We start from the raw sequence: 18,915 nt of genomic DNA on the forward strand, positions 1-18,915 counted from the left end.
TGAAGAGAGTAGCTGCAGGCACCTACTTGTTTACAGCTGTTAAGGTTTTATTTAAATTGATTAAATACTTTCAATAAAAACACTCAAGTATGGCGAGTATTATTTAAGTACACTTAAGAATGGGGAGTAATTATTTTGACTGAACACATATGGTTTTTTCCCATCAGCCACCAAGTGTAGGAGGCCTGACTGACCAATGCCATCACTGAGCTTTTCACAGGAATAGTAAACTAGCAGGCCACTAATTTATGTCATATTGGAATAACACGGAGTGGTAATGGAGCAGCTGTGGGTAACATTTTTTCTCACCCTCTTTCTACCTTGCTTCGAGCAGCCAATAGATTGAAGCAGTTCATTCTTACAAGGGGAATAAAGACATGGCCACAATACAGCACTTCTCCTTTGATCATGCTTAAGCACAGGATTGCTCTGCTCTTTTTAACCCCTAAGTTTCTGAATTCAAAGTAACTTCTTAAATTTAACTTTCCTGGGATTCTTTCCAGGGTTATGGGTCAGTGCTGGAGGGCAGCAATAACACCAGGGACAGCCACATAATCCCTCAGCTGTTCCCAGCTACCTCTGTCACCCTGAGCAAGTCTCATCCCAGGAGCCCCGTTTGCTTCTTTTCCAGTTTCAGCAGCTGGATGCCACCTCTCCAGGCTCTTCACAAGGAAGAAAGTATTTATGGCACAGAGCTGTTACCCACTCCCTGTATGTTAATTAGCCCCACAGGGAAAGAAACAGCTGCCTCTGAGAAACTCCCATTGTGAGTCACCTGCACCTTGAGAAGGTCCAAACCCAGTGGTCTGCACAAGCTCTGCCTTCAGGGAGGGGAGCACCTGCTTCTAGCAGCTGGTGCCCTCTAGCCTGTGGTGCTGGGTAAGGCTGAACAGCTGGGCTTTTCCTTTACACACTCTTAATTAATGACACTTCCCACTTTTACCAAACTGAAGGCAATAAGAACCTGCTTCCTTCAACTTCATGGAAATTTTTCAGGCAGCAATAGTTTCACACTGATACTCAATGGATTCCATCTATGACTCCCAGTCATCCTCGTCCTCCTCACCCACGGGCTGCTGTGGGGGTGGGAGGGGTGGTATGGAGTCCGACATACGAGCAAAGGCACCGGCAGGACTGCCAGGAGCATCGGTGTTGCCAGAGGCTCCTGGGCCTTTCCCTGAAATACCTGTGAGAGAAGGAAATCACCAGTGAGTGACACCTGGGGACTAGAGACCAGAGAGATTCAGCAACAGGGAGGGGGAAAGCCATGCTCTCACCACCCAGGTAACCAGAACAGCCAACATGTTTAATGCTGCCATAGACTTTTAACTACAGCTCTCCCTGAGCAAGTCCCTGCTGTTGAATGCCCAGCACTGAGGTGTGACCTTCAATCTAAATGCCCCAGAAAACTACCACGGCATCTCAAGTGCCCATATGGGCAGTGAGCCCAGCTGCCCAAGCACTGGATTAGAAAAGACACTGCTGTCCCTTCTGCAGAGGTAGCTTTCAGGGTCCATCCTCTGAAACATACAAACCCCTCCAGTGCCTACAGCTGGACTTGAGGTGGAGATTCCTCTGCTCATTCTCTGTAGAGACACTCCCAGCTATACTGTGGTACGGTGCCCAGGAAAATCTGTTACTGTTTCCAAGGCTGTGGCTGACACAACCTGGGTACCAGAGAGTTCTCTCCTGAGAACTAGGGAAAGGAGCAGCCACGCTGCAGGACAGTACCTTTGCGCCTCAGCACCAGCTTGTTGAAGAGGTCTGACATCAAATCTCCACCTTGTCCTGTAGCTCTCACTGAAACAGAGCAGAACAAGTCAGTGAAGAAAGATTAGTCTGAGCTAAGCACGATGGCAAAAGCATTTCCCTGCAATACTGCCTTCAGGTTAAAGAAAAAACGTCAAACCTCTAATTTTGTATGACACCCCAAAACTACAGTCTGTTTTCAGGTCAGGAAAACACTAGGCACAGCAGGGTTAATGGCATCTTCTGGGGAAAACCGAGTGGAATTCATTGAGGGGCTGTGCATTTGCAGTCTCATTCTGCCAAAGCAGCTCCATCAATCCCCTCCTCAACTTGGCACCCTCAGCCAAGGTGCTTAAACTGGTTCAGCCCTGTCCTTCAGGGTTTCATTTGTGTGCCTGGTCCTGTGCACCACACATGAAACTTCTCCACAAGCCCTGAGACAGATGCCCTTCGTGCCAGTGGGGTTTAGCAAGTACACAGAGCTCTAGCTGAGTGGTGAACACCTGAGACCTCCATCAGCCTGTGAGGAGACAACTCCCTTCTGCTCTGTGAGTTCACTGTGCTCCTGACTTGCCTGCCTGCCCCCAGACCCAACACCTCCTCAGCCTGGGCAAGGAAAAGAAGTTCTGCCCAAGAGTCTCAGCACCTTGTTCTTGTTCCTTCTGCTTCTTTTTCTCCAGCTTCCTCTCCTTGACACTGCGAAGGTTGGCCTTCCCAATGCCCCCGGCCTGGCGGATGGACTCCAAGAGACTGGCCCGCCCGGTAGAGGGGTTCACCACCTCCTTTGGGGCTCCTTGGACTGAAGCTGCAGGAACAGGAAGGACAGGCAGCAGACATGGGTCAGTGCATCAGCTACAGGCCCAGCCGAATTCCCATAGCAAGGGCTACTCCAATACCTTGACAGCATCTCATCCCACTGCACCTCCTCCCTGTTGGAAGGCTGGGAAGGCCCCCAGGGAAACAGGCTGAAGGCAAGGAGGCTGGTGCAGCTGTGGAGGAGCCCAGCCCTTACCTGCAGGCACTGTGGTGCTGCTCTCCTCGCTGACTGACTGAGCTGCTTCCAGGGGTGCCGTGGGCTGGGGCAAGGGCGGTGGAGGAGGCACCGGAGTTGGCATAACAGGAGGCGGTGGGGGAGGTGGAGGGGGAGGAGGTGGCAATAGCTTAGCATCTTGAAGATCTGAAACATGAAAGAAGTTGTATCTGAAGAGTCCCAGTTTCAGCTCAGAGCTTCACACTCCTCAGCAGCAACAGATCAGAGTCCTCAGCACCTGCAGTAGAGCACTCCTGCCCTGTGCACCACCACTTCACAGCAGGCAGGGCCAAGGCAAGAGTCTGAGGTTCCCCTGTTCTCCCTCCCCAGCTGCATCCCACTTGCACAAGGGCATCCCACCAGGCTGACACACACCCAGTCCTTGCACACTGTGCTCTCTCCTCCCTAGCTATGTAGAGAGATGGGGAGGGAGGTAAAGGGGCTGCAGTCAGGCCAGAACTTGAGCAGGTTGCAGCTTTCCCTCAGGCCTAAGCCAGAGGTGCAACATCCATCATCCATCCAACATTCATCCTAAAATTTCTACCAAGGGACTTTCTGCCTCATCTCCACTTTCTAGCAATCCCTGCCTTCCTCCTTCATAGGGTCCTGGGATCAGAGGTTGAAAATACCTGGTTGCAAAGGCTCCACCGACTCAGTGTTGAAAGTGGGCAGCTCTGGAATTGCACTGCTGGGGGCAGAGGGTGCAATGCCAGGGCCCAGGTCAGCGCTGTACATGAGATCTGCAGCAATGCCAGGCAGGTCTGGCAGGTAGGAGGGCACATCAATCTCAGGGACCTGGCCCAGATCTGGCACATAGAAGTAATTTTCAGCGACCTAAAGAAACCCAAACCAACAAGGTAAGGCAGTGACTATGTGCTTGCTGCAAACAGGGGCACTGCAGGGAACAATCTGGGCAGCAGTCAGAGTTGGGCTGGTGTACCTTGGTACATCAGCTACCCCTACACCTCTGTGCTTAGAAGTTAACCTCCTGCAGACCAGGCTTGGGAAAGGTAGACCGCAGGAGGAGGAAGCAGGACTCTTCTTAGTTTCATAGTAGCAAGTGAACTCTGAAGGGTTCATGCACTAACTGCTACAGTCTAAATAAACCAGTCCCTTCTCCTCCAGAAGAGGATAGTGTCTGAACCATTTCAAGGATTAAAATGCAGAAGCTTTAAACCCCAGTAGTTACAGGGGTTTGCTTTTGTGTTTAACACAGGCAACACAGCAGTGATGGTGCACTGTGAATAAAGAGTTCGTTCACATTATATCCTCCAGTCCAACATGATGAGCAAATGATTCCCAGGCTCCTTTTCCCAGTCCCAAATGACACTCCAGCAAAGCTGGTACACCCCAGTAATGGTGTTTATAAGGTGTCAGATACCAGTCACATGTTGGGGCAACTGGGTTGGTGCACTGCCTGCCCCATGTGTACACCAAGCACAGCCCTTTGCTCAGTCTGCCTGGCCCTTCTGTTTGCACTAGTAGGTATCCCTTCCCAGCAGGAATGATGGGGATCACACTTCACCCCAGGGACCTTCTATCAGTGGCATGTCACCCTCAGACTCCCAAAGCTCAGGAGTTGGCACAACAGAGCTGAGCAAGTGACAGATCCTCCAAGCCTCCCTACAGCCCTGAGGTCAAGCAGCAAGGTGTGTTGATATTCCATCTCATTACTCTCCTTTCACCACTCCACAAAAGCTTAAGCAGAGAGAAATGCCTGCCAAGTGTGAGGCTTTTGTCTCACTCATCAAGCTCACACCAGGACCTCAAGCACAAAACCAGGCAAGGTCCTTCTGATAAAATGAGGTACTCTGCAGCCCTGTAAGGGGCTATTGTCCTACCTGCTCACCACCCTATCAAAGAGAGCTGAGCACAGCCCTCTGAAATGTAAGCAGCTCACCTGTCGGTCTAGCTGTCCCCTTTTGGTGATGGAGAGAGGTGCATCAAAGAGCTTCTCTTCTGTCTCTGTTTCTAGAGCCACATGGGTCTTGGTCACTGCTCCAGCCAGAGGATCCAGGAACACATACTTCTTGTACCTAAGGGCATAAAACAAGTATTTTAGTGATGCTGCCTTGAGAGCCAAGGCCAGAAGAAAAGTGTGGCCACACAAGAAGGCCTTGGAGGCAGAGACCTGACTTCACTCATAAAGATGGAACATGTTGGGCCTTTCAGGTTCCTTCTTTTAGCTCAATTTTTCTGCCTTTCCCCTCCACAGCCAGGAGGCAAGCAGCTCCCCACCCTGCCAGTGCAGCCTCCAGACTAATTGTAAAGCAAAGCCCCACTGAAGCGCCATCATGACCAAGCTCTCCCCTTTCCACCACCTGGCCTGAAACCATCCTGCAGTCTGCAGCAGGACACCAGTGACTTGTCACTCAAGGTCCAGGAGGACAGACAAAAAGGAGAAATGGTCCATGGCTCAGGAGAAGAAAGACAAGGTCCAGGAGCTGGAAGCTCAAGAAGAGCTTAAAGTAGCTCTTCAATAAAAGCAGAAAGAAGAACTATGACGTGAGCCCAGTGGGAAAGGAAACTGCAGTGAGGGAGGTGGTGGAGACACTGAAGCAGCAAAAGCAGTAAAGTAATGCTGTGAGGAATTGTCAGGAGAAGAAGCAGTACCTAAGCTGGCACACAGGGAAGAGAAGGGCAGGAGTGACTGCATATCTCAAGGCTGTAAAGAAATAAGATGAAAACTAGCAAGAACTAAGCAAAAGAAAGTGCAAAATTGGGTTGAATCAGGTGAGTAGAGGATCAGGTGCGGACAAAATAACTGCTTCCACCCAAGGCAAAGAACAGGGAAAGTTCCCAGCTGGAAGCCAGCAAAGAGGTGTCAAACCTAGGTATTGTCCTATCGAGAGCCTGATAGGTAACATCCCCAGGAAAGCAAGCAGCCACTGCTATGCCTGAGGAAGGGAAAGCTCCTCTGAGGACAAGCAGGGACAGGTGAGCAGCACAGCACTGCTCCAGCTCTCACAGGTTCTCGGTGGTATTGAAGAGTAGCAGGGAGCTGAGGGAGCTGATGTTCCTGGGAAGGCTTCCAAGGCCTTCTTCTGCATCATCCTCCTGGTGAATTTTGGTGCTCACGCACACAGGGAAATACTTGAGCTTTTCCTGCAAGAAGACAGATAAAAGGTGGTAAGACACTGGAACCATGGCTGCTGAGGCAGCTCTCCCCAGTCACCACAACCCACACTGCTGGATGCACTGTATGGTCTGGGAACCCTGCTGCTCCCTCTCTATCTCCCTTTGAGCTAGGAAGTACGTGGACAACATTGCAACCACACAATCATGACAAGTGTTGGCAGTTCAGAGTGGCAGTAAGTGCTTTTGGTGCCCTGGATGGGTCATACTGAACACGTGTTACTCTGGCAAGTATCCACCAGAATAAAACCACCACTCTGGTTCTACAGTCAGAGGCAGGGATCAAGCACCACAGCCTAAAAGGCTTTTGTTACAGTGTCTCCAATTACAACACATTTTCATGCAGGCAGAGTTCCCCACACATCTCTATTACCTCCCCTCTGTCGCCTTCACTTGATGTTTTAAGAGCTGTGATTGCACTGGTAGGGTAGGCAGAGAAGGCAAAGGAAAAAGAGGTTAGGAAAGAACAGAGTGCCTGCACTAGGCAAGAGATCAGGCAGAAAGGAGTGCACAGAGTGGAACGTGTGCCAGATGGTTTTGCAAAGCCTGAGGGATTTGCAGGAGTTTTCAACTCTAATGAACTGAAATCTTCTCTCTCTCAGTTCTAAAACTTCATGCATAATATATAGAGCTCCCTTTCGAAAAGGACTTATTACATCTGAACTGCCTGACTTTTATAGAGCACAGGAGTTGCCATCCCACATCAGACCAGTGTTTCAGCTGGTGTGACAGTGCCCGCTGCCACATGCTCTGGGGGATGAAGCTCAGCGGCCCCAGCACTCTAGAGGGAGGAAAGGCATTGGTTCCTGAACAGACACAGTTTGGCATGAACAGACGTCCACCCCTCTGTAGACCCCTCCTCAGCCCCTTTACAGCTCTTTCTTCACAACTAAGGGAAGCAGCAGTAAGTGCTCATACCAGGAGAAACCAGAACACTTTGTCAGGTTAAGTAACTCGCCACACTTGCGGTTTTCCGCTGCCACCAGAGGATGACCACTCCAAATACTGTCCACAGCTTCCTACTGCCTCATTACTTCCAGCATCCCTGCACCACCCCATTCTCTGAGTCCCTCTTCCCTCCCTGTACTTGTATGGGAGAAATGGTGGCCACTGGTGGTTCAGTTTTAAGACCACATCTCAGGGACACAAGCAGTTCCTGCTGATTGAAATTTCAGTCTTGAATCTGGTAGCCAGAAATCCAAGGAAGTGGCTTAGTCACAGTTCAGTTAATCCACTAAGAGTTTATATGATGCTCTGAGACTATAAAATGCTGTAAGAAAGGACCTGTAAGGTTTTGATTTAATTCAGGTTCCAACTTGTGAAAAATACATTGAAGTTAACACCTTCTATTTTTTAATGGAAGCAAATAGGCAAAAAGATATAAATTCCTATTTAGAGATTGTAGAAGCAGAGACTCAGAAATGAAAGTGCTTTTGATCATTAATATTCATTTCCCAATGTTTAATTTTTTAAGCATGAGGGAGTACTGACTTTTTTTGCTAGAACTGTTCAGACACACTTAGCCCTCAAGTAATTTATATATTTTTTTAATTCTCTCTTATATATTTCAGTTAGCACTGGAAGATAGTGCATCACTTTAAGGGTGTAGTGAGACAACAACAATTACCTACATTTACAAACCTCATCTAAGGAATTTATAAAAGCATTAAGCATGAGTATTCTGAAATGTGAAATATAATCCTTTTAATTTAAATGCCATCAAAGTGCTGGTCTTACTCAAGTACCTAGATATGTTCTGAAATTTGGAACTTCCACACACTGTCAAAAATATCCTGCAACTGTGATATCCACAAGTTAACGTGCCATTTAAAAATTTGTTTTCTTATAGGAACATTAAGTTCTTAAGCCAAAGTTTGGCAACCTTAACATACTGAAGTCATGGGGGTGGCTTGAATGCTCAAACACCCCAACCTGGGGTCTGGCACCTGGCAGGATCACACCCCTAGGACACTGAATTTTCAGACATTTTTCTTCCAAAGAACCTACAGTTAAAAACATATAAAGTCACTCTGGTTCTTCAGTTTAATTAAACACACACTATTACAAATGGAATTGATGTGATGTACCAGAAATCCCATTCCCCCCACACCAATGGAGTGCTGAGGCCAGCTGGGAAAGTATTTCAGGATGAGCAAGTGACAAAAGGCTGGTTTAGCCTCTGCATGCCCAGGGTGGGCTCTGGGAGAGGCAGAGTTCTCAAGGACATGCCAAGTTACTGACACTTTTGAAGCTTAGCAAGGTTACTCCAGCAGTGGATGGTAACTTTTGCTTGGACTTCTTCCAAAGCCCAGGGAGATCACATCTCTGTTTGCCAGTCTCCTGAGTGGCACGGGCAGCACCCAGACACAGCTCCCACCACAAAGGCAGTGCCCAGTGCCTGGGAAGCCCCACAGGGCTGCAGCCAGCTCCCTGCTGAGCCCTGCCTCGCTGCTACCACTGCAGTGTGCAAAGCAACGGGCTTTCCAGGCTTACCACAAGCACTGTGTTTCTGGCACTCTTACCCATCAGTGCTTACCTTACCAACCTAAACAGCATCCTCTAAACAGCTGAGTTTTCACTTGCTTGGGGTTGAGGGGGCAAGAAGAAATCCCAAGGCGGAAGCATTTAAAATCAACTGCAGAACCACACACATTTCCAACTCAGTTGCTTACCCCCCAGAGCAAAAACCCTAAAGGCTGAGCACAGCCTTCCCCTCAAACTGACATTAGCAGAGTTTTCTTTCCTGATGAGGAGGTGTGTGCACGTGTGCAAGTGGAGTTTGGCAAAGGCCACTGCGACTGCTCGCAGCAAAGAGGCTCTCATCAGAAGTGAAAACAGGCAGTGAGCCTCTGCTGAAAGCCCTGAATAATTGAGGAAAGCATAAATGCAAACATTAGACTTCTCCCTGTCACATTTCATTACTGCAAGGCGTGTCCAGCTCTGTGCTCCGCTATGGCTGAGATGGGCCTGTCCCACTGGAATGTGGTCAGAGTGTAGCCATGCTGAGCCCCATTCAGCACATCAGCCCCTCCTTCCTTCACCAGCTGACAGCAGCATCCCCCCACCCCACAGAGGAGCTCGTGTGTGTGAGCCTGGCAAGAGTGACAACTGCTGCATGAGGCAAACTCAGCAAAGCCAGAGAAAGATCAACAGTCCCAAAAGAGGATCAAAAGATGGGTCACATGAGGGGAGCAACAAACATCCCCCAGGGCCTGAAAAAAAGCCCCTGTGGTGATGGCAGCTTTAGTCCCTGGGCAGAACATGGCAATGGTACAGAGACTGACTGGGACTGGAAGAGATGGCATCCCAGGCACGTGGCTGTGGGGAATGGCACATGGAGCCTGCTGGAGCTAGCAGGCCAGATGAACAGGCACACCATTTACTCTTTGTGGGATACTGCTTTTTAACAGCTGATGTTCTTCTCAATCCCTTCCCTGTGCAAGGGGCTGTACTTCAGCACCAGCCCTTCAGGGTGGGAGCCCATCTCCCCATCTGCCCCCTGCCTGCCTCTGCTCCCCCCACACTCCAAAGGGATGGGGCCACCAGCCAGACAGCAGCACACACTGGCCTCCCTGCCAGACACCAGCATGTCCCCTGCAGCTCTGCCTGTGCTAGTCCAGGACTGGAAGGAAGCAGGAACCCTGCTCAAGTTTGCCAGCTCTCCATTTGGCCAGCAATCCTGCTTCCTTGGCCTGGCTGAAATATTCATAACTACCTCTCTGTGTGAAGTCTCAACTCCATTAACACTCAGGGAAGTTTAGCATGATAAATTATTCAGTGGCAGCCTTATTTTTGGCCAAGTCACACAAGGATGAGGAAGGGAGTCTGTTTAGGGGTGGAGAGCAGGGAAGTTGTCAAATTGATACTTAACCTGCTAGGAACAGCACATCTGCTACCCCTGACACAGCACATACACAGCAACTTTCAAACTTTAAGCATGGCAACTCCTCCTCCTGTCCTTCCAACCCAGGGACAATGTCCAAATGCAATGATTTCCTGGGGCAGAAAAATGCTCTAATGAATGACTCCTATTTCTCCTGACACGCTCACAAGCATTCTTACCTTCCCCTTCTCACCATGAGTTATATCAGAGCCTTCAGAAACTGTTTGTGAAACAACTATGAGCTTGATCCCAGCTGCTTCACTATGCACAGCCAAAGCCTTAAGCCCAGGCAGCAGCACCCACCAACACCACTGCAGGAAACAGCAGCATTTCAGGAAATAGAACTGCTCCAGAGACTTGGCAGTTCACAGCCACCCAGACATGGCCCTCTCCAGCTTGCATCTCCATTAGCTTCCCAGTCTGACCTCACACCCTCCCCACTGACAGGCCAAATGAAAGTATGTTCTACTCCTAGCCTATGTCCCAAAGCCATGGCCCACTTTATCAAAGAGATAACAGCCTCCAGGTTCTCTTTGCTTGTCCTTCCCAAGGTCTGTTCTCCTCCTTACCTGCAGAGCTTTTTCATCCAGCATTTGGTGTTTGCTCTGAATCTTGTGTCTTGGCCATTTCTGTTTAGCTGGGTCTTCCGCACCAGCAAAAATTGAACTGTACTCCTGCAGCCGTTCAGGGGCTGGATACTTGGCACTGGAAAATACCTATGGAGAAACAAGGAGGGACTAAAAAAATCCCAACAACTAGGCAATCCTATGATGCAGAAACACATGGAGAGGAGCAAACATGCAATCTGTGCTGCCAGCGGCAATGGACAGCCTTGGAGTCAACAGGCTCCTAAGGGCTATGTGCACAGACCCCAATATGCATGGGCTGCCACTTCTGGAACTGGAATTGCCAGAGCTTTTCTCTCTCTCTAAAAGGACTAGGAGATCACTGGCAAAAAGGCTTCCACTGGTAGGAAAGGAGTTGGAAATACTGTATAAATGGAGCAAGAATGGGGAAAGAAGGATTTTCACCAGTTTTACATGGCTCAATGGGATTAAGATACACTAAAGGGAGTCTCTTGGACAGCAGCTTTCATTCAAATAAGTGTCTATGAGCCTGAAGTGAAGGTGTTAGTTAGGCTTAGCTCAGCACATGTCTTTTCTCTTTCTCAGGAAGTAGCTGAGACAGAAACCTATAAAGGCTAAATAAAGCCTGGAGCTGTGTGGCTCATGGGTCTAAAATTCATCCATTGGCCAAGTCAGGAATGGGATTCTCACCACAATCCTGCTCAGCAGTAAGGCATGGAGAGGTGAGTGGGCAGCAGCTGTAGCAGCTGAGCACCTTTTCTTCTCCAGAGCTTATGTCAGGAGTGAAGAAAGAAGGAAGAAAAGAGGCCATGCAGCCTTCACTGAAGTCACTACCTTAATAGCCTTCTTACTGCCCTTTATCTTCTCAATCTTCGCCTGGGCGAGTGTGACTCTCTCCCCAATTGCCTTGAGCTGGGCCCGGCTGGCCTCCACCCGCTGAGAGATCCTAGGAGGCAAGAACACTTTTTAAGCTGAATAATCAGTGGTTCTCTTCAAAATAGCCATTCCCAGCCCCTCAGAGAAGGATGTGAATCTCAGGGGAGTGGGTTGTTTCACAGTGAAAAACAGTGATGGTTAAGCCATGTTTGCATCCATCCCATTGAGAGCTTTAGGTACTCCAACATGAAGTAGGATTACTCCATGACTCACAGCATGATGTTCCTGTGGCTGTTTGAGGCACAGAAAGATGGAAAACTGTCAACAGACACAGTGTTGATAACACAGGGATGATTTAATTATCAGCTCAGCTTAGACAGAGTCAAGGCCTTTTCTGCCTCTCACCCCACCACAAAGAGTTGGGAGGGGACACAGCCAGGACACCTCATCCCAACTGACCCAAGGGATGTTCCAGACCATATGGCATCATGCTCAGCATATAAACTAGGGAGAAAGTTGGCTGGGGTCCACTGCTCGGGGACTGACAAGCTTCATCAAGTTGGTGGTTACAATTGTTTTTATTTGCATCACTTGTCTTTCTTGTGTTGTATTTCTCTCTCTTTTTTGTTATTTTCATTTACATTACATTATTATTATTATTATATTTCAATAATTTAACTGTTTTTGTCTCAACCCATTGAGACAAGTCTCACTTTTACCCTTTTGGTTCTCCTTCCCCCACCCTGCAGGGAGTAGGGTGAGCAAGGGGCTGTGTGGTGCTTGGCTGCCAGCTGCAGATAAACCATGCCACTAGATCAGCAGCAGGCTGCTTTGGAATGCTGGGAGCAGGCATCAGCTACAGCTAATGATGGAGTCACCTTCTCAAAGAGGTCTCTTTCCCCATGCATAACTAGCAGATTCTCCCCAGCTACAAGGCCAAAAGCTGAAAAGCCTTCTGAACTTTCACCCCAGTTCCACTGGATCATTCTGTGCCTGTAAAAAGCAATCTCAAGTATTGTTTTTAAATTTCACCAAGAGTCTCTTCTTTGCTTTTGAGGAGAGAGCTTTCATGCTCTTTTTCTGCTCTGTCTAATTCCCTTCAGTAATGAATTTGAGATCAGCAGTGATCCATGATTCCCAATTCCAAACTGTACCAAATCCATCTTTTCCAGTATTTTCACTTTGGGCAGCACATTCTCTATTATAGTATAGAAATATAAAGCCCCTCCTCAATGCAGCTTGTGAAAAACAGCAAGAACATGCAGCCTATTCTCCTTGCACCATTCTGGGAAAAAACCCCTCACTTTCTCTAAGCTTCAAGTATTCCTGTTTGTTTATAGCCATGCTCTCCTCTTCCTGGAGGCATGAAAAATTCTTCCTTATGCATATGGCATGATAGCACACAGCCTGTTTCTACCTTATTCTGCTTGGAGTGGGAGATGAGCAAAATTGAACCTCATGAGATTCTCCCTCTCAGAATTATTCTCCACTACCCCATTTTATTTTAAACACAGTCTAACAGCTTGTATTTTGTACCAACACTGAGTACAAATCTGTTCATGATTTCCTTCCCACACCCTCCCTCTGCCTCAGTGGAGTAAGTTCATATCACTTTTACACTTGATAGGTTCTCAGAGTAGTTTCTGTTGTTCCTTTCAGTCTGTATTTCCTAGCACCTGTCTGCAGCAAATTTCATGTGTCATAGGGCTGTCCCATTGCCTTGTTTCGTTCAAGTGTGAGATGCCTCTGAAGGACCTAAATCTTTCCTAACTGCTCTCACCAGCAGATTTTCCCACCTCACAGTTCACCTCTTTTCTAGAGGTTTCATAATTGTATTGATTGACACTATTCCCAGTTCTGCTCTCTATGGGCATCTGACTATTTTTGCTTCCTTCAAAGCTGAAAAAACCTAGTCATTTATTTCTGCTTTGCTGCTCTCCCTCAAATCAATGATGCAATTTTCTCTCTTGCCTGAGAGTAGACCTCTCTCCTAGAAGAACTCCACAAAGCTTTCCTGAAGCTCCAAATAAAAGCGAGGTATCAATTGCCTTTTAGCCAGTACCCTGCTGACTTCCAGACACAATTTTCAGGATCTGACAAGGAACATGTTTCTCTCCCAGAAGGAAGTGCTAAGCAAATAGTTATGCAAGCTCAGGCCTGGAAACGAGTAAGTGTTCTCCTCCCTTTCACTTCATGAATGTGAGTGGGTCCAATGAGGCAGTCAAACACTTCCCTCACTCCCTTTCCTGCCCCACATTATCCCCAGTGCTTCACCAGGTACCAACCTCTTCCCCTCCCTTCCTTCACTCAAAGAAAAACAAAAAGAGGGGAGACTTCCAACCCCACTGCCCACCAAATATCAGTGAAAGGAGACTGTCTCAGGCAGACAGCTTGCTCCCAACACAGGCTGGGGGAGTTGTCCAGTGCCAGCTCAGGTGTTTCAAACCATGATGGATCTTCTCTGAGGCACTCTGTACATTCTCCTGTGATCTCCAGCTCAAGGATTTGACAGGCCAAATCCTACTGACCTTATAGGATCTGCAAAAAACCTTCACCTGAGGTGGTACAGATGCAGGCCCACAACACAGAAGGAATGCATATCATTCTACAGAGTTAATTTGTTTGTTGCTGAACAAGATAACTTTGAAATAAAAATTAAACCCCTTCAATCCAACCAATCCAAATTCCATGTGTACAGGCTCCTAGAAGTGCATGACTGTTACCATGAACAGTTCAAGATTCAGCTGTATGTGTTAGTTAGAAGAGAGAATATACCATATACCTTACCAGAAAAAATACATGGAGAAAATCTCCTCATGTTTGATCAACTATTTCTACTGCTGTGGAAACTGAACTTACTCAAAGGACTCAACCAGTTTTTGTAAAGGAAGGAAACAGGAAGGAAGGGATGGAGGGATATGGCTGAGGATTTCAGGGGCAGTGCTGGAGGAAAGGTGGCATTCAGACCTTAACTTCCATTAAAGGGAAGACAAGGACAATTAGGACAAGAGGGATTAAGTGTTAATAAAATGGCCCAATACTGCCTCTCAAAATCACCATGAGCATCTGAACCTACCCCATGCCTATATTCTTAGTCACTGCTGGGTTATTTTGCTCTTGGTGCTCTTTTCTGCTTGAGAAACGGCTTTAGTTCAATTCAGTATGACTTTGGAGTTGCAGAGGAGCAGGAGGCCACAGCCCCTCCCTTTCAGCAGGATGTGCTTCATTCAGGACTAGTGAAGGGGGTGGGGGGGGGTCTGTGAAAAAAGGAGAATACATCACCTACCTTCAAATGCTGGGCACTGAGCTAAATCAACCTTCCTCTCCCAGTGCTTTTCTTTGGGGAAGCAATACACATGGTAGATTAAATCTATCTAGTGGATTATCTCCTAATCCATACAGACTTTCATTTTTTGATCTAAGCAGATATTAAAGCCAACCTTTCAGCTGCTTTGATTCAAGCTTTCACTTTCTCTTGTCCCTCTGAAATATTTTTGCCCTCAAGCCCTCTGCACTTCACCCCCAACTTAGCTCTTGTTTCTCCTTTGTCCTAAAGTCCTCATCCTGCTGCATTTAAACCACTCTTCCTCCCAATTCTTGGGAACCTCTTGAGGGCCTCTCTTGCTGGCCCCCTATCCTCTGTCCCATCTGCAACCACAGAGCAGATCACTTCCTCTTACTCTGCTATAACTCCTCTGATAAATCTCACATTCAGGTGGCTACTGAAAGACTTCCTCTGCTGTGTCTGTGTCTATTCAAGGTGGAAAATTCACTGTTTCCTTACTCCCACAGGAAAATGATTGGAGGCATTAGGAATCTGGCATCCAGGACACTGCCTGATGGTACTGTCAGCACTGGCAATAATGCTACATTTGTATGCGAGCCTCCAAGCACTTCACAGTGCCAACCAAAAAAATGGTGATTTTTAGCATCTATATCACTAAGGATCAGACAGCAACAGAAAAAAGGTTTAAAATCAGGGAAGGTTTAAAGATAGACCAACAGATTCCAAGACCACTGTCTGAGAAAGACAGAATTCAGCTGTAATAAAAGCATCACAACAGCCAGAGACCCTTTGGTCTCTATGTTGAACATCCATGTCACCCAAAAGTGACGGGGATAACAAAACTTCTGAAATGGGAGAGAGGATAGGCAAGCTGTACACCAAGGTGAACGAGAAAGGTTAGGCAACAGAGGCTGGAGCAAACCTCTCCAGAATACCAAAGAACTTCATTTTCATGTCTGAAGTAAAAGTAAGCGATCAACCAAGGAGAAAGAACATTACAGAGCAGAATGAGAAATGAAGTTGCACAGGAGGATAAGGCAGACAAAGTATTAAATTAATTTTTCCTTAAATGAGGACTGTATACATCACAGAAAATCAGGCTTCTTGTCACCTCCCAGCCCAAGCTCCAAGCCTTAGAGATAGCAGGGGGATGCTTGGCATTGCTGTTCTAAACTTCAGGGTACATATAGTAAATTTATTCTATAAAATCTTGGCTTCTTGCCTGAAAGTCAAGCTACCTTTTTTTTTTTTTTTTTTTGGCTAAATGACGTATGCTTTTATTAAATTTCTCCCTTACTGCAGGAGGCATGAATAAGAAGGGATTGAGTTTATGGTTGCTGTATTTAATTTTGTTCTCAGACACTCCAAGCAGCTGGTACTGGAGCAGGGTAACAAGAAAAGAAAGTGTCAAAATGAACACTGTGAGAAGCCCACTCCCCACTCCAACTCAGTGCTTCTGCCCCTGCAGCTGGCAACATCTCAGGATGGGGAGAGCAAAGGAAAGTCTGCTAAGACACTTATGGTTTAGTGATCCAGGGAAGCATTCAAAATCAGCTCACAAAGCCAATTCACCTCAAAAGTTTGAAAGGCAAAAAGGAAAAATACGTACTCTGATGAAGAGCCACATTCAACCACTCGTCGAAAGATCAACTTGTTTGCTTTCTGCTCTTCTCTCTCCATATTTAAGCAGTTTTTAAAGTCTTACTTCTTATCTGAGTAAGTGTAATCAGAAACTGTCATCATACACCATCTCTGACAGAAAGAAGTCCCAAGTGAGGCTGTGTAATCAACGTTCCTTCCTCCATTAAGGCTTTGGGTATTATACTAATTAATGTTTATCTCACTCTGATTGCTCCTCGAGCCTGATTTGCAGGTGTTTCAGCATTTGCATATTGCCCTGTTCCTGTGATGCTGAATGGTCTTGCAGATTTGAGAGTGATCAAGGTTGCCAGGTTATCCTCAGCAGGATCCAGCATATATCACTCTCCACAGCTCATGTTCTCACAAAAAAACCATTTCGTTTTGATTGTTAACCTCTCATTTCAGAAGGCACTCCTGCTACTGTGAATTAAGTTTATGTAAAAACTGGAAACTTAGAATTTTGACCTACCATCACAGCACCCTTCTCCCTCTTCCTCTGCAGCTTGCTCTCCTCTCCAGAAAAGCAGCTTCTCTTTTTTTCTTTGTAGAAAAAGGTCACAAACAAACTTCTCTTTAACCTTCCAAGCTTTTTACTTGTCTCATACCACTGACTGGTCTGAAAGCAGATGCGCTTTCGTTTCTTTGGAAGAAATATATACTAAATAGAAAGTCAGTGTATGGTACACAAAGTCTGTGTTTGCAAATAAAGTACCCCATTAGATCTTTATACAGCCTACTTTTGGTCAATCCACTTCTCCATTAACAGTGTTAACAGACATCTACAACACAGGTTCTACCATCACAGTGAAAACTTTTGGGAAAGACAACTTTAAGAACTCCATTACATCTAAAAGAAGCAATGGAAAAAACGTTTCTTTACCAGCACCACTGGAGTTCCACAGGTGACCTTTTGAGTTCCTCCACTGGCAGTGGAATTGCTTCCCAAAGCAGCAGCCACAGGAAGAGTCTAAAGATATTAGGCAGCTGATGAACGTCAATATAGAATCACAGAATCATAGAATAGCTTGGCTTGGAAGCAACCCTTAAAGGCCATCTCGTCCAAGCCCCTGCAGTGAGCAAGGACATCTTCAGATGATTAAGCTGGTCAGAGCCTTGGCCAACCTGGTCTTGAATACTCTGAGCAACCTGTTCTGGCATTTTACCAGCCTCATCACAGAACATGTCTTCATTATATTTAGTCTGAATCTACCCTCTTAATTTAAAACTAGTACTCCTTGTCCTATCACAACAGGCTAAGAAGTTTGTCCTCATCTTTCATCTACCCTTAGGTACTGACAGGCTGCAATGAGGTCTTCCCCGAGTCATGTCTTCTCCAGGCTGAACGACCCCAACTCTCTCAGCCCTTCCTCAGAGGAGAAGAGTTGTAGTAGCTGATATTAGTACTGTAACCAGTAGAAGTTACTAGTGAAGTACAGTTTGTCATCTTTACAGTTTCCACTCATCCTTGAAAAAATTTGTTAAGTATTTACTCACTGAAGCTTAATCTTTTGTAGTAATAGCCTTAAGTGTTTTTGGTTTTGTTCTTGTTTTTTTTTAATCACTTGTCAAAGGAGGGCTAATCCTGTTTGGACAGAATTTTACAAGACTTGTCAAAAATAAATTTTGTTTCCATGTCGCTTGAAGTAATAGATCTTACTTGGCAGATAGCTTGAGAAGGTGTTTTGGCACCTTGTAACCTTAAATTAATCAACTGTGTGTACACAAAGATTAGGTTTCTCATTCTCCCATCAAAGCTCTGTTCTCAGGCTAGCCAAAGATCTTCCTCCCTCTTCCCATTGAACAGAAAATGTGTATCACTACAGAGTCACAGGAAACATAAGCAGTGGAGAAATGCCCAGGTGACCCTGTTGTGAACTATATCTGGGGCAGGGAGAGCCAATGTCTTTAAAAAGACCTGAGATTCCTCTGGATGACTGAGGATACCATATCTGATTCTACACAGCTCACTCTTATTTGACATTATGCTCCAGTTTTCCACCAGCAATAGTTACAGGAGGCAGATCAGCCTGGACTGAAACATCTGATCTGTGCCTTCTCTTAGGCCGGGCTGCAAGAGAAATTCATAAGCTACCAGCTGGAAATACTGTTTCTTCTGAGCTTCACCTGAAGGTAGCAACTGCAGGAGAGGAGCACTGACAAGCAGCCGCCCCAGCCCTTTTAGGCTGTGCCTCGCTTGACCAAAGATACATTGCCATGATCATGTGGGAGGAATGACATTTGCAGAGCCTTCCTCCCCCCGGGCCAGGCAGTCAGGAAATTTCTCTTTATTCCCAGCTTTCCCCCATACCTTCCAAATGGTTTTAAATCAGTTTTCTTAACGAAGGTAAGTAGTACTCAGTCACACACGTGTAACAAAACACAATGAAGTGATCATCTCCAAAGGTCTTGCCCTGACGCAAGGCTGAAAATATCAGGAAAGCTGAGCTCCCACTCCTTTATTGGGATGGAGGTTTCTCATACTGTGACAGCTCACAGCACAAACACTGCTCTTAGTCTGTTGATCTCACCAAAACAAGCCATTGTCATCAAGAATAAGAATGCTGAGCAAAACACGCCTGCCTCCAGAGCAGAAAAAGATTCCTGGTGATAGCAGTTCACATTCTCATCGTTCTCCAAGAAAAGCATTGCTTTTCTTTGCATTTAATCAAATATCCTCAGAACTTCGTAGCTTTTCACCCAAAGATCTCCAAGCAATTTCCAAGTGTTA

At 46.6% G+C, this 18,915-nt stretch overlaps 1 protein-coding gene across 4 annotated transcripts in view; it reads right to left on the bottom strand.

Annotated features, from left to right (window-relative positions):
• Positions 1-25: 25 nt before the first annotated feature.
• The window catches only part of WASHC1 (WASH complex subunit 1), a 59,517-nt gene continuing 40,627 nt past the window's right edge, over positions 26-18,915 (bottom strand). For all 4 annotated transcript variants that reach the window (XM_038155630.1, XM_038155631.1, XM_038155632.1 and 1 more), the window contains 9 exons: positions 11,219-11,330; positions 10,367-10,513; positions 5,748-5,884; positions 4,680-4,815; positions 3,409-3,613; positions 2,762-2,926; positions 2,396-2,554; positions 1,732-1,800; positions 26-1,186 (listed from right to left, as the gene is read on the bottom strand). In XM_038155630.1, the coding sequence (XP_038011558.1) occupies positions 1,035-1,186; positions 1,732-1,800; positions 2,396-2,554; positions 2,762-2,926; positions 3,409-3,613; positions 4,680-4,815; positions 5,748-5,884; positions 10,367-10,513; positions 11,219-11,330 (1,282 nt within the window). In that variant the 3' untranslated portion in view covers positions 26-1,034. The remainder of the gene's footprint in view (positions 1,187-1,731; positions 1,801-2,395; positions 2,555-2,761; positions 2,927-3,408; positions 3,614-4,679; positions 4,816-5,747; positions 5,885-10,366; positions 10,514-11,218; positions 11,331-18,915) is intronic.

Source organism: Motacilla alba, chromosome 1A, assembly GCF_015832195.1.
Source record: "Motacilla alba alba isolate MOTALB_02 chromosome 1A, Motacilla_alba_V1.0_pri, whole genome shotgun sequence".
In the NCBI taxonomy this organism is placed as follows: Eukaryota; Metazoa; Chordata; class Aves; order Passeriformes; family Motacillidae; genus Motacilla; species Motacilla alba.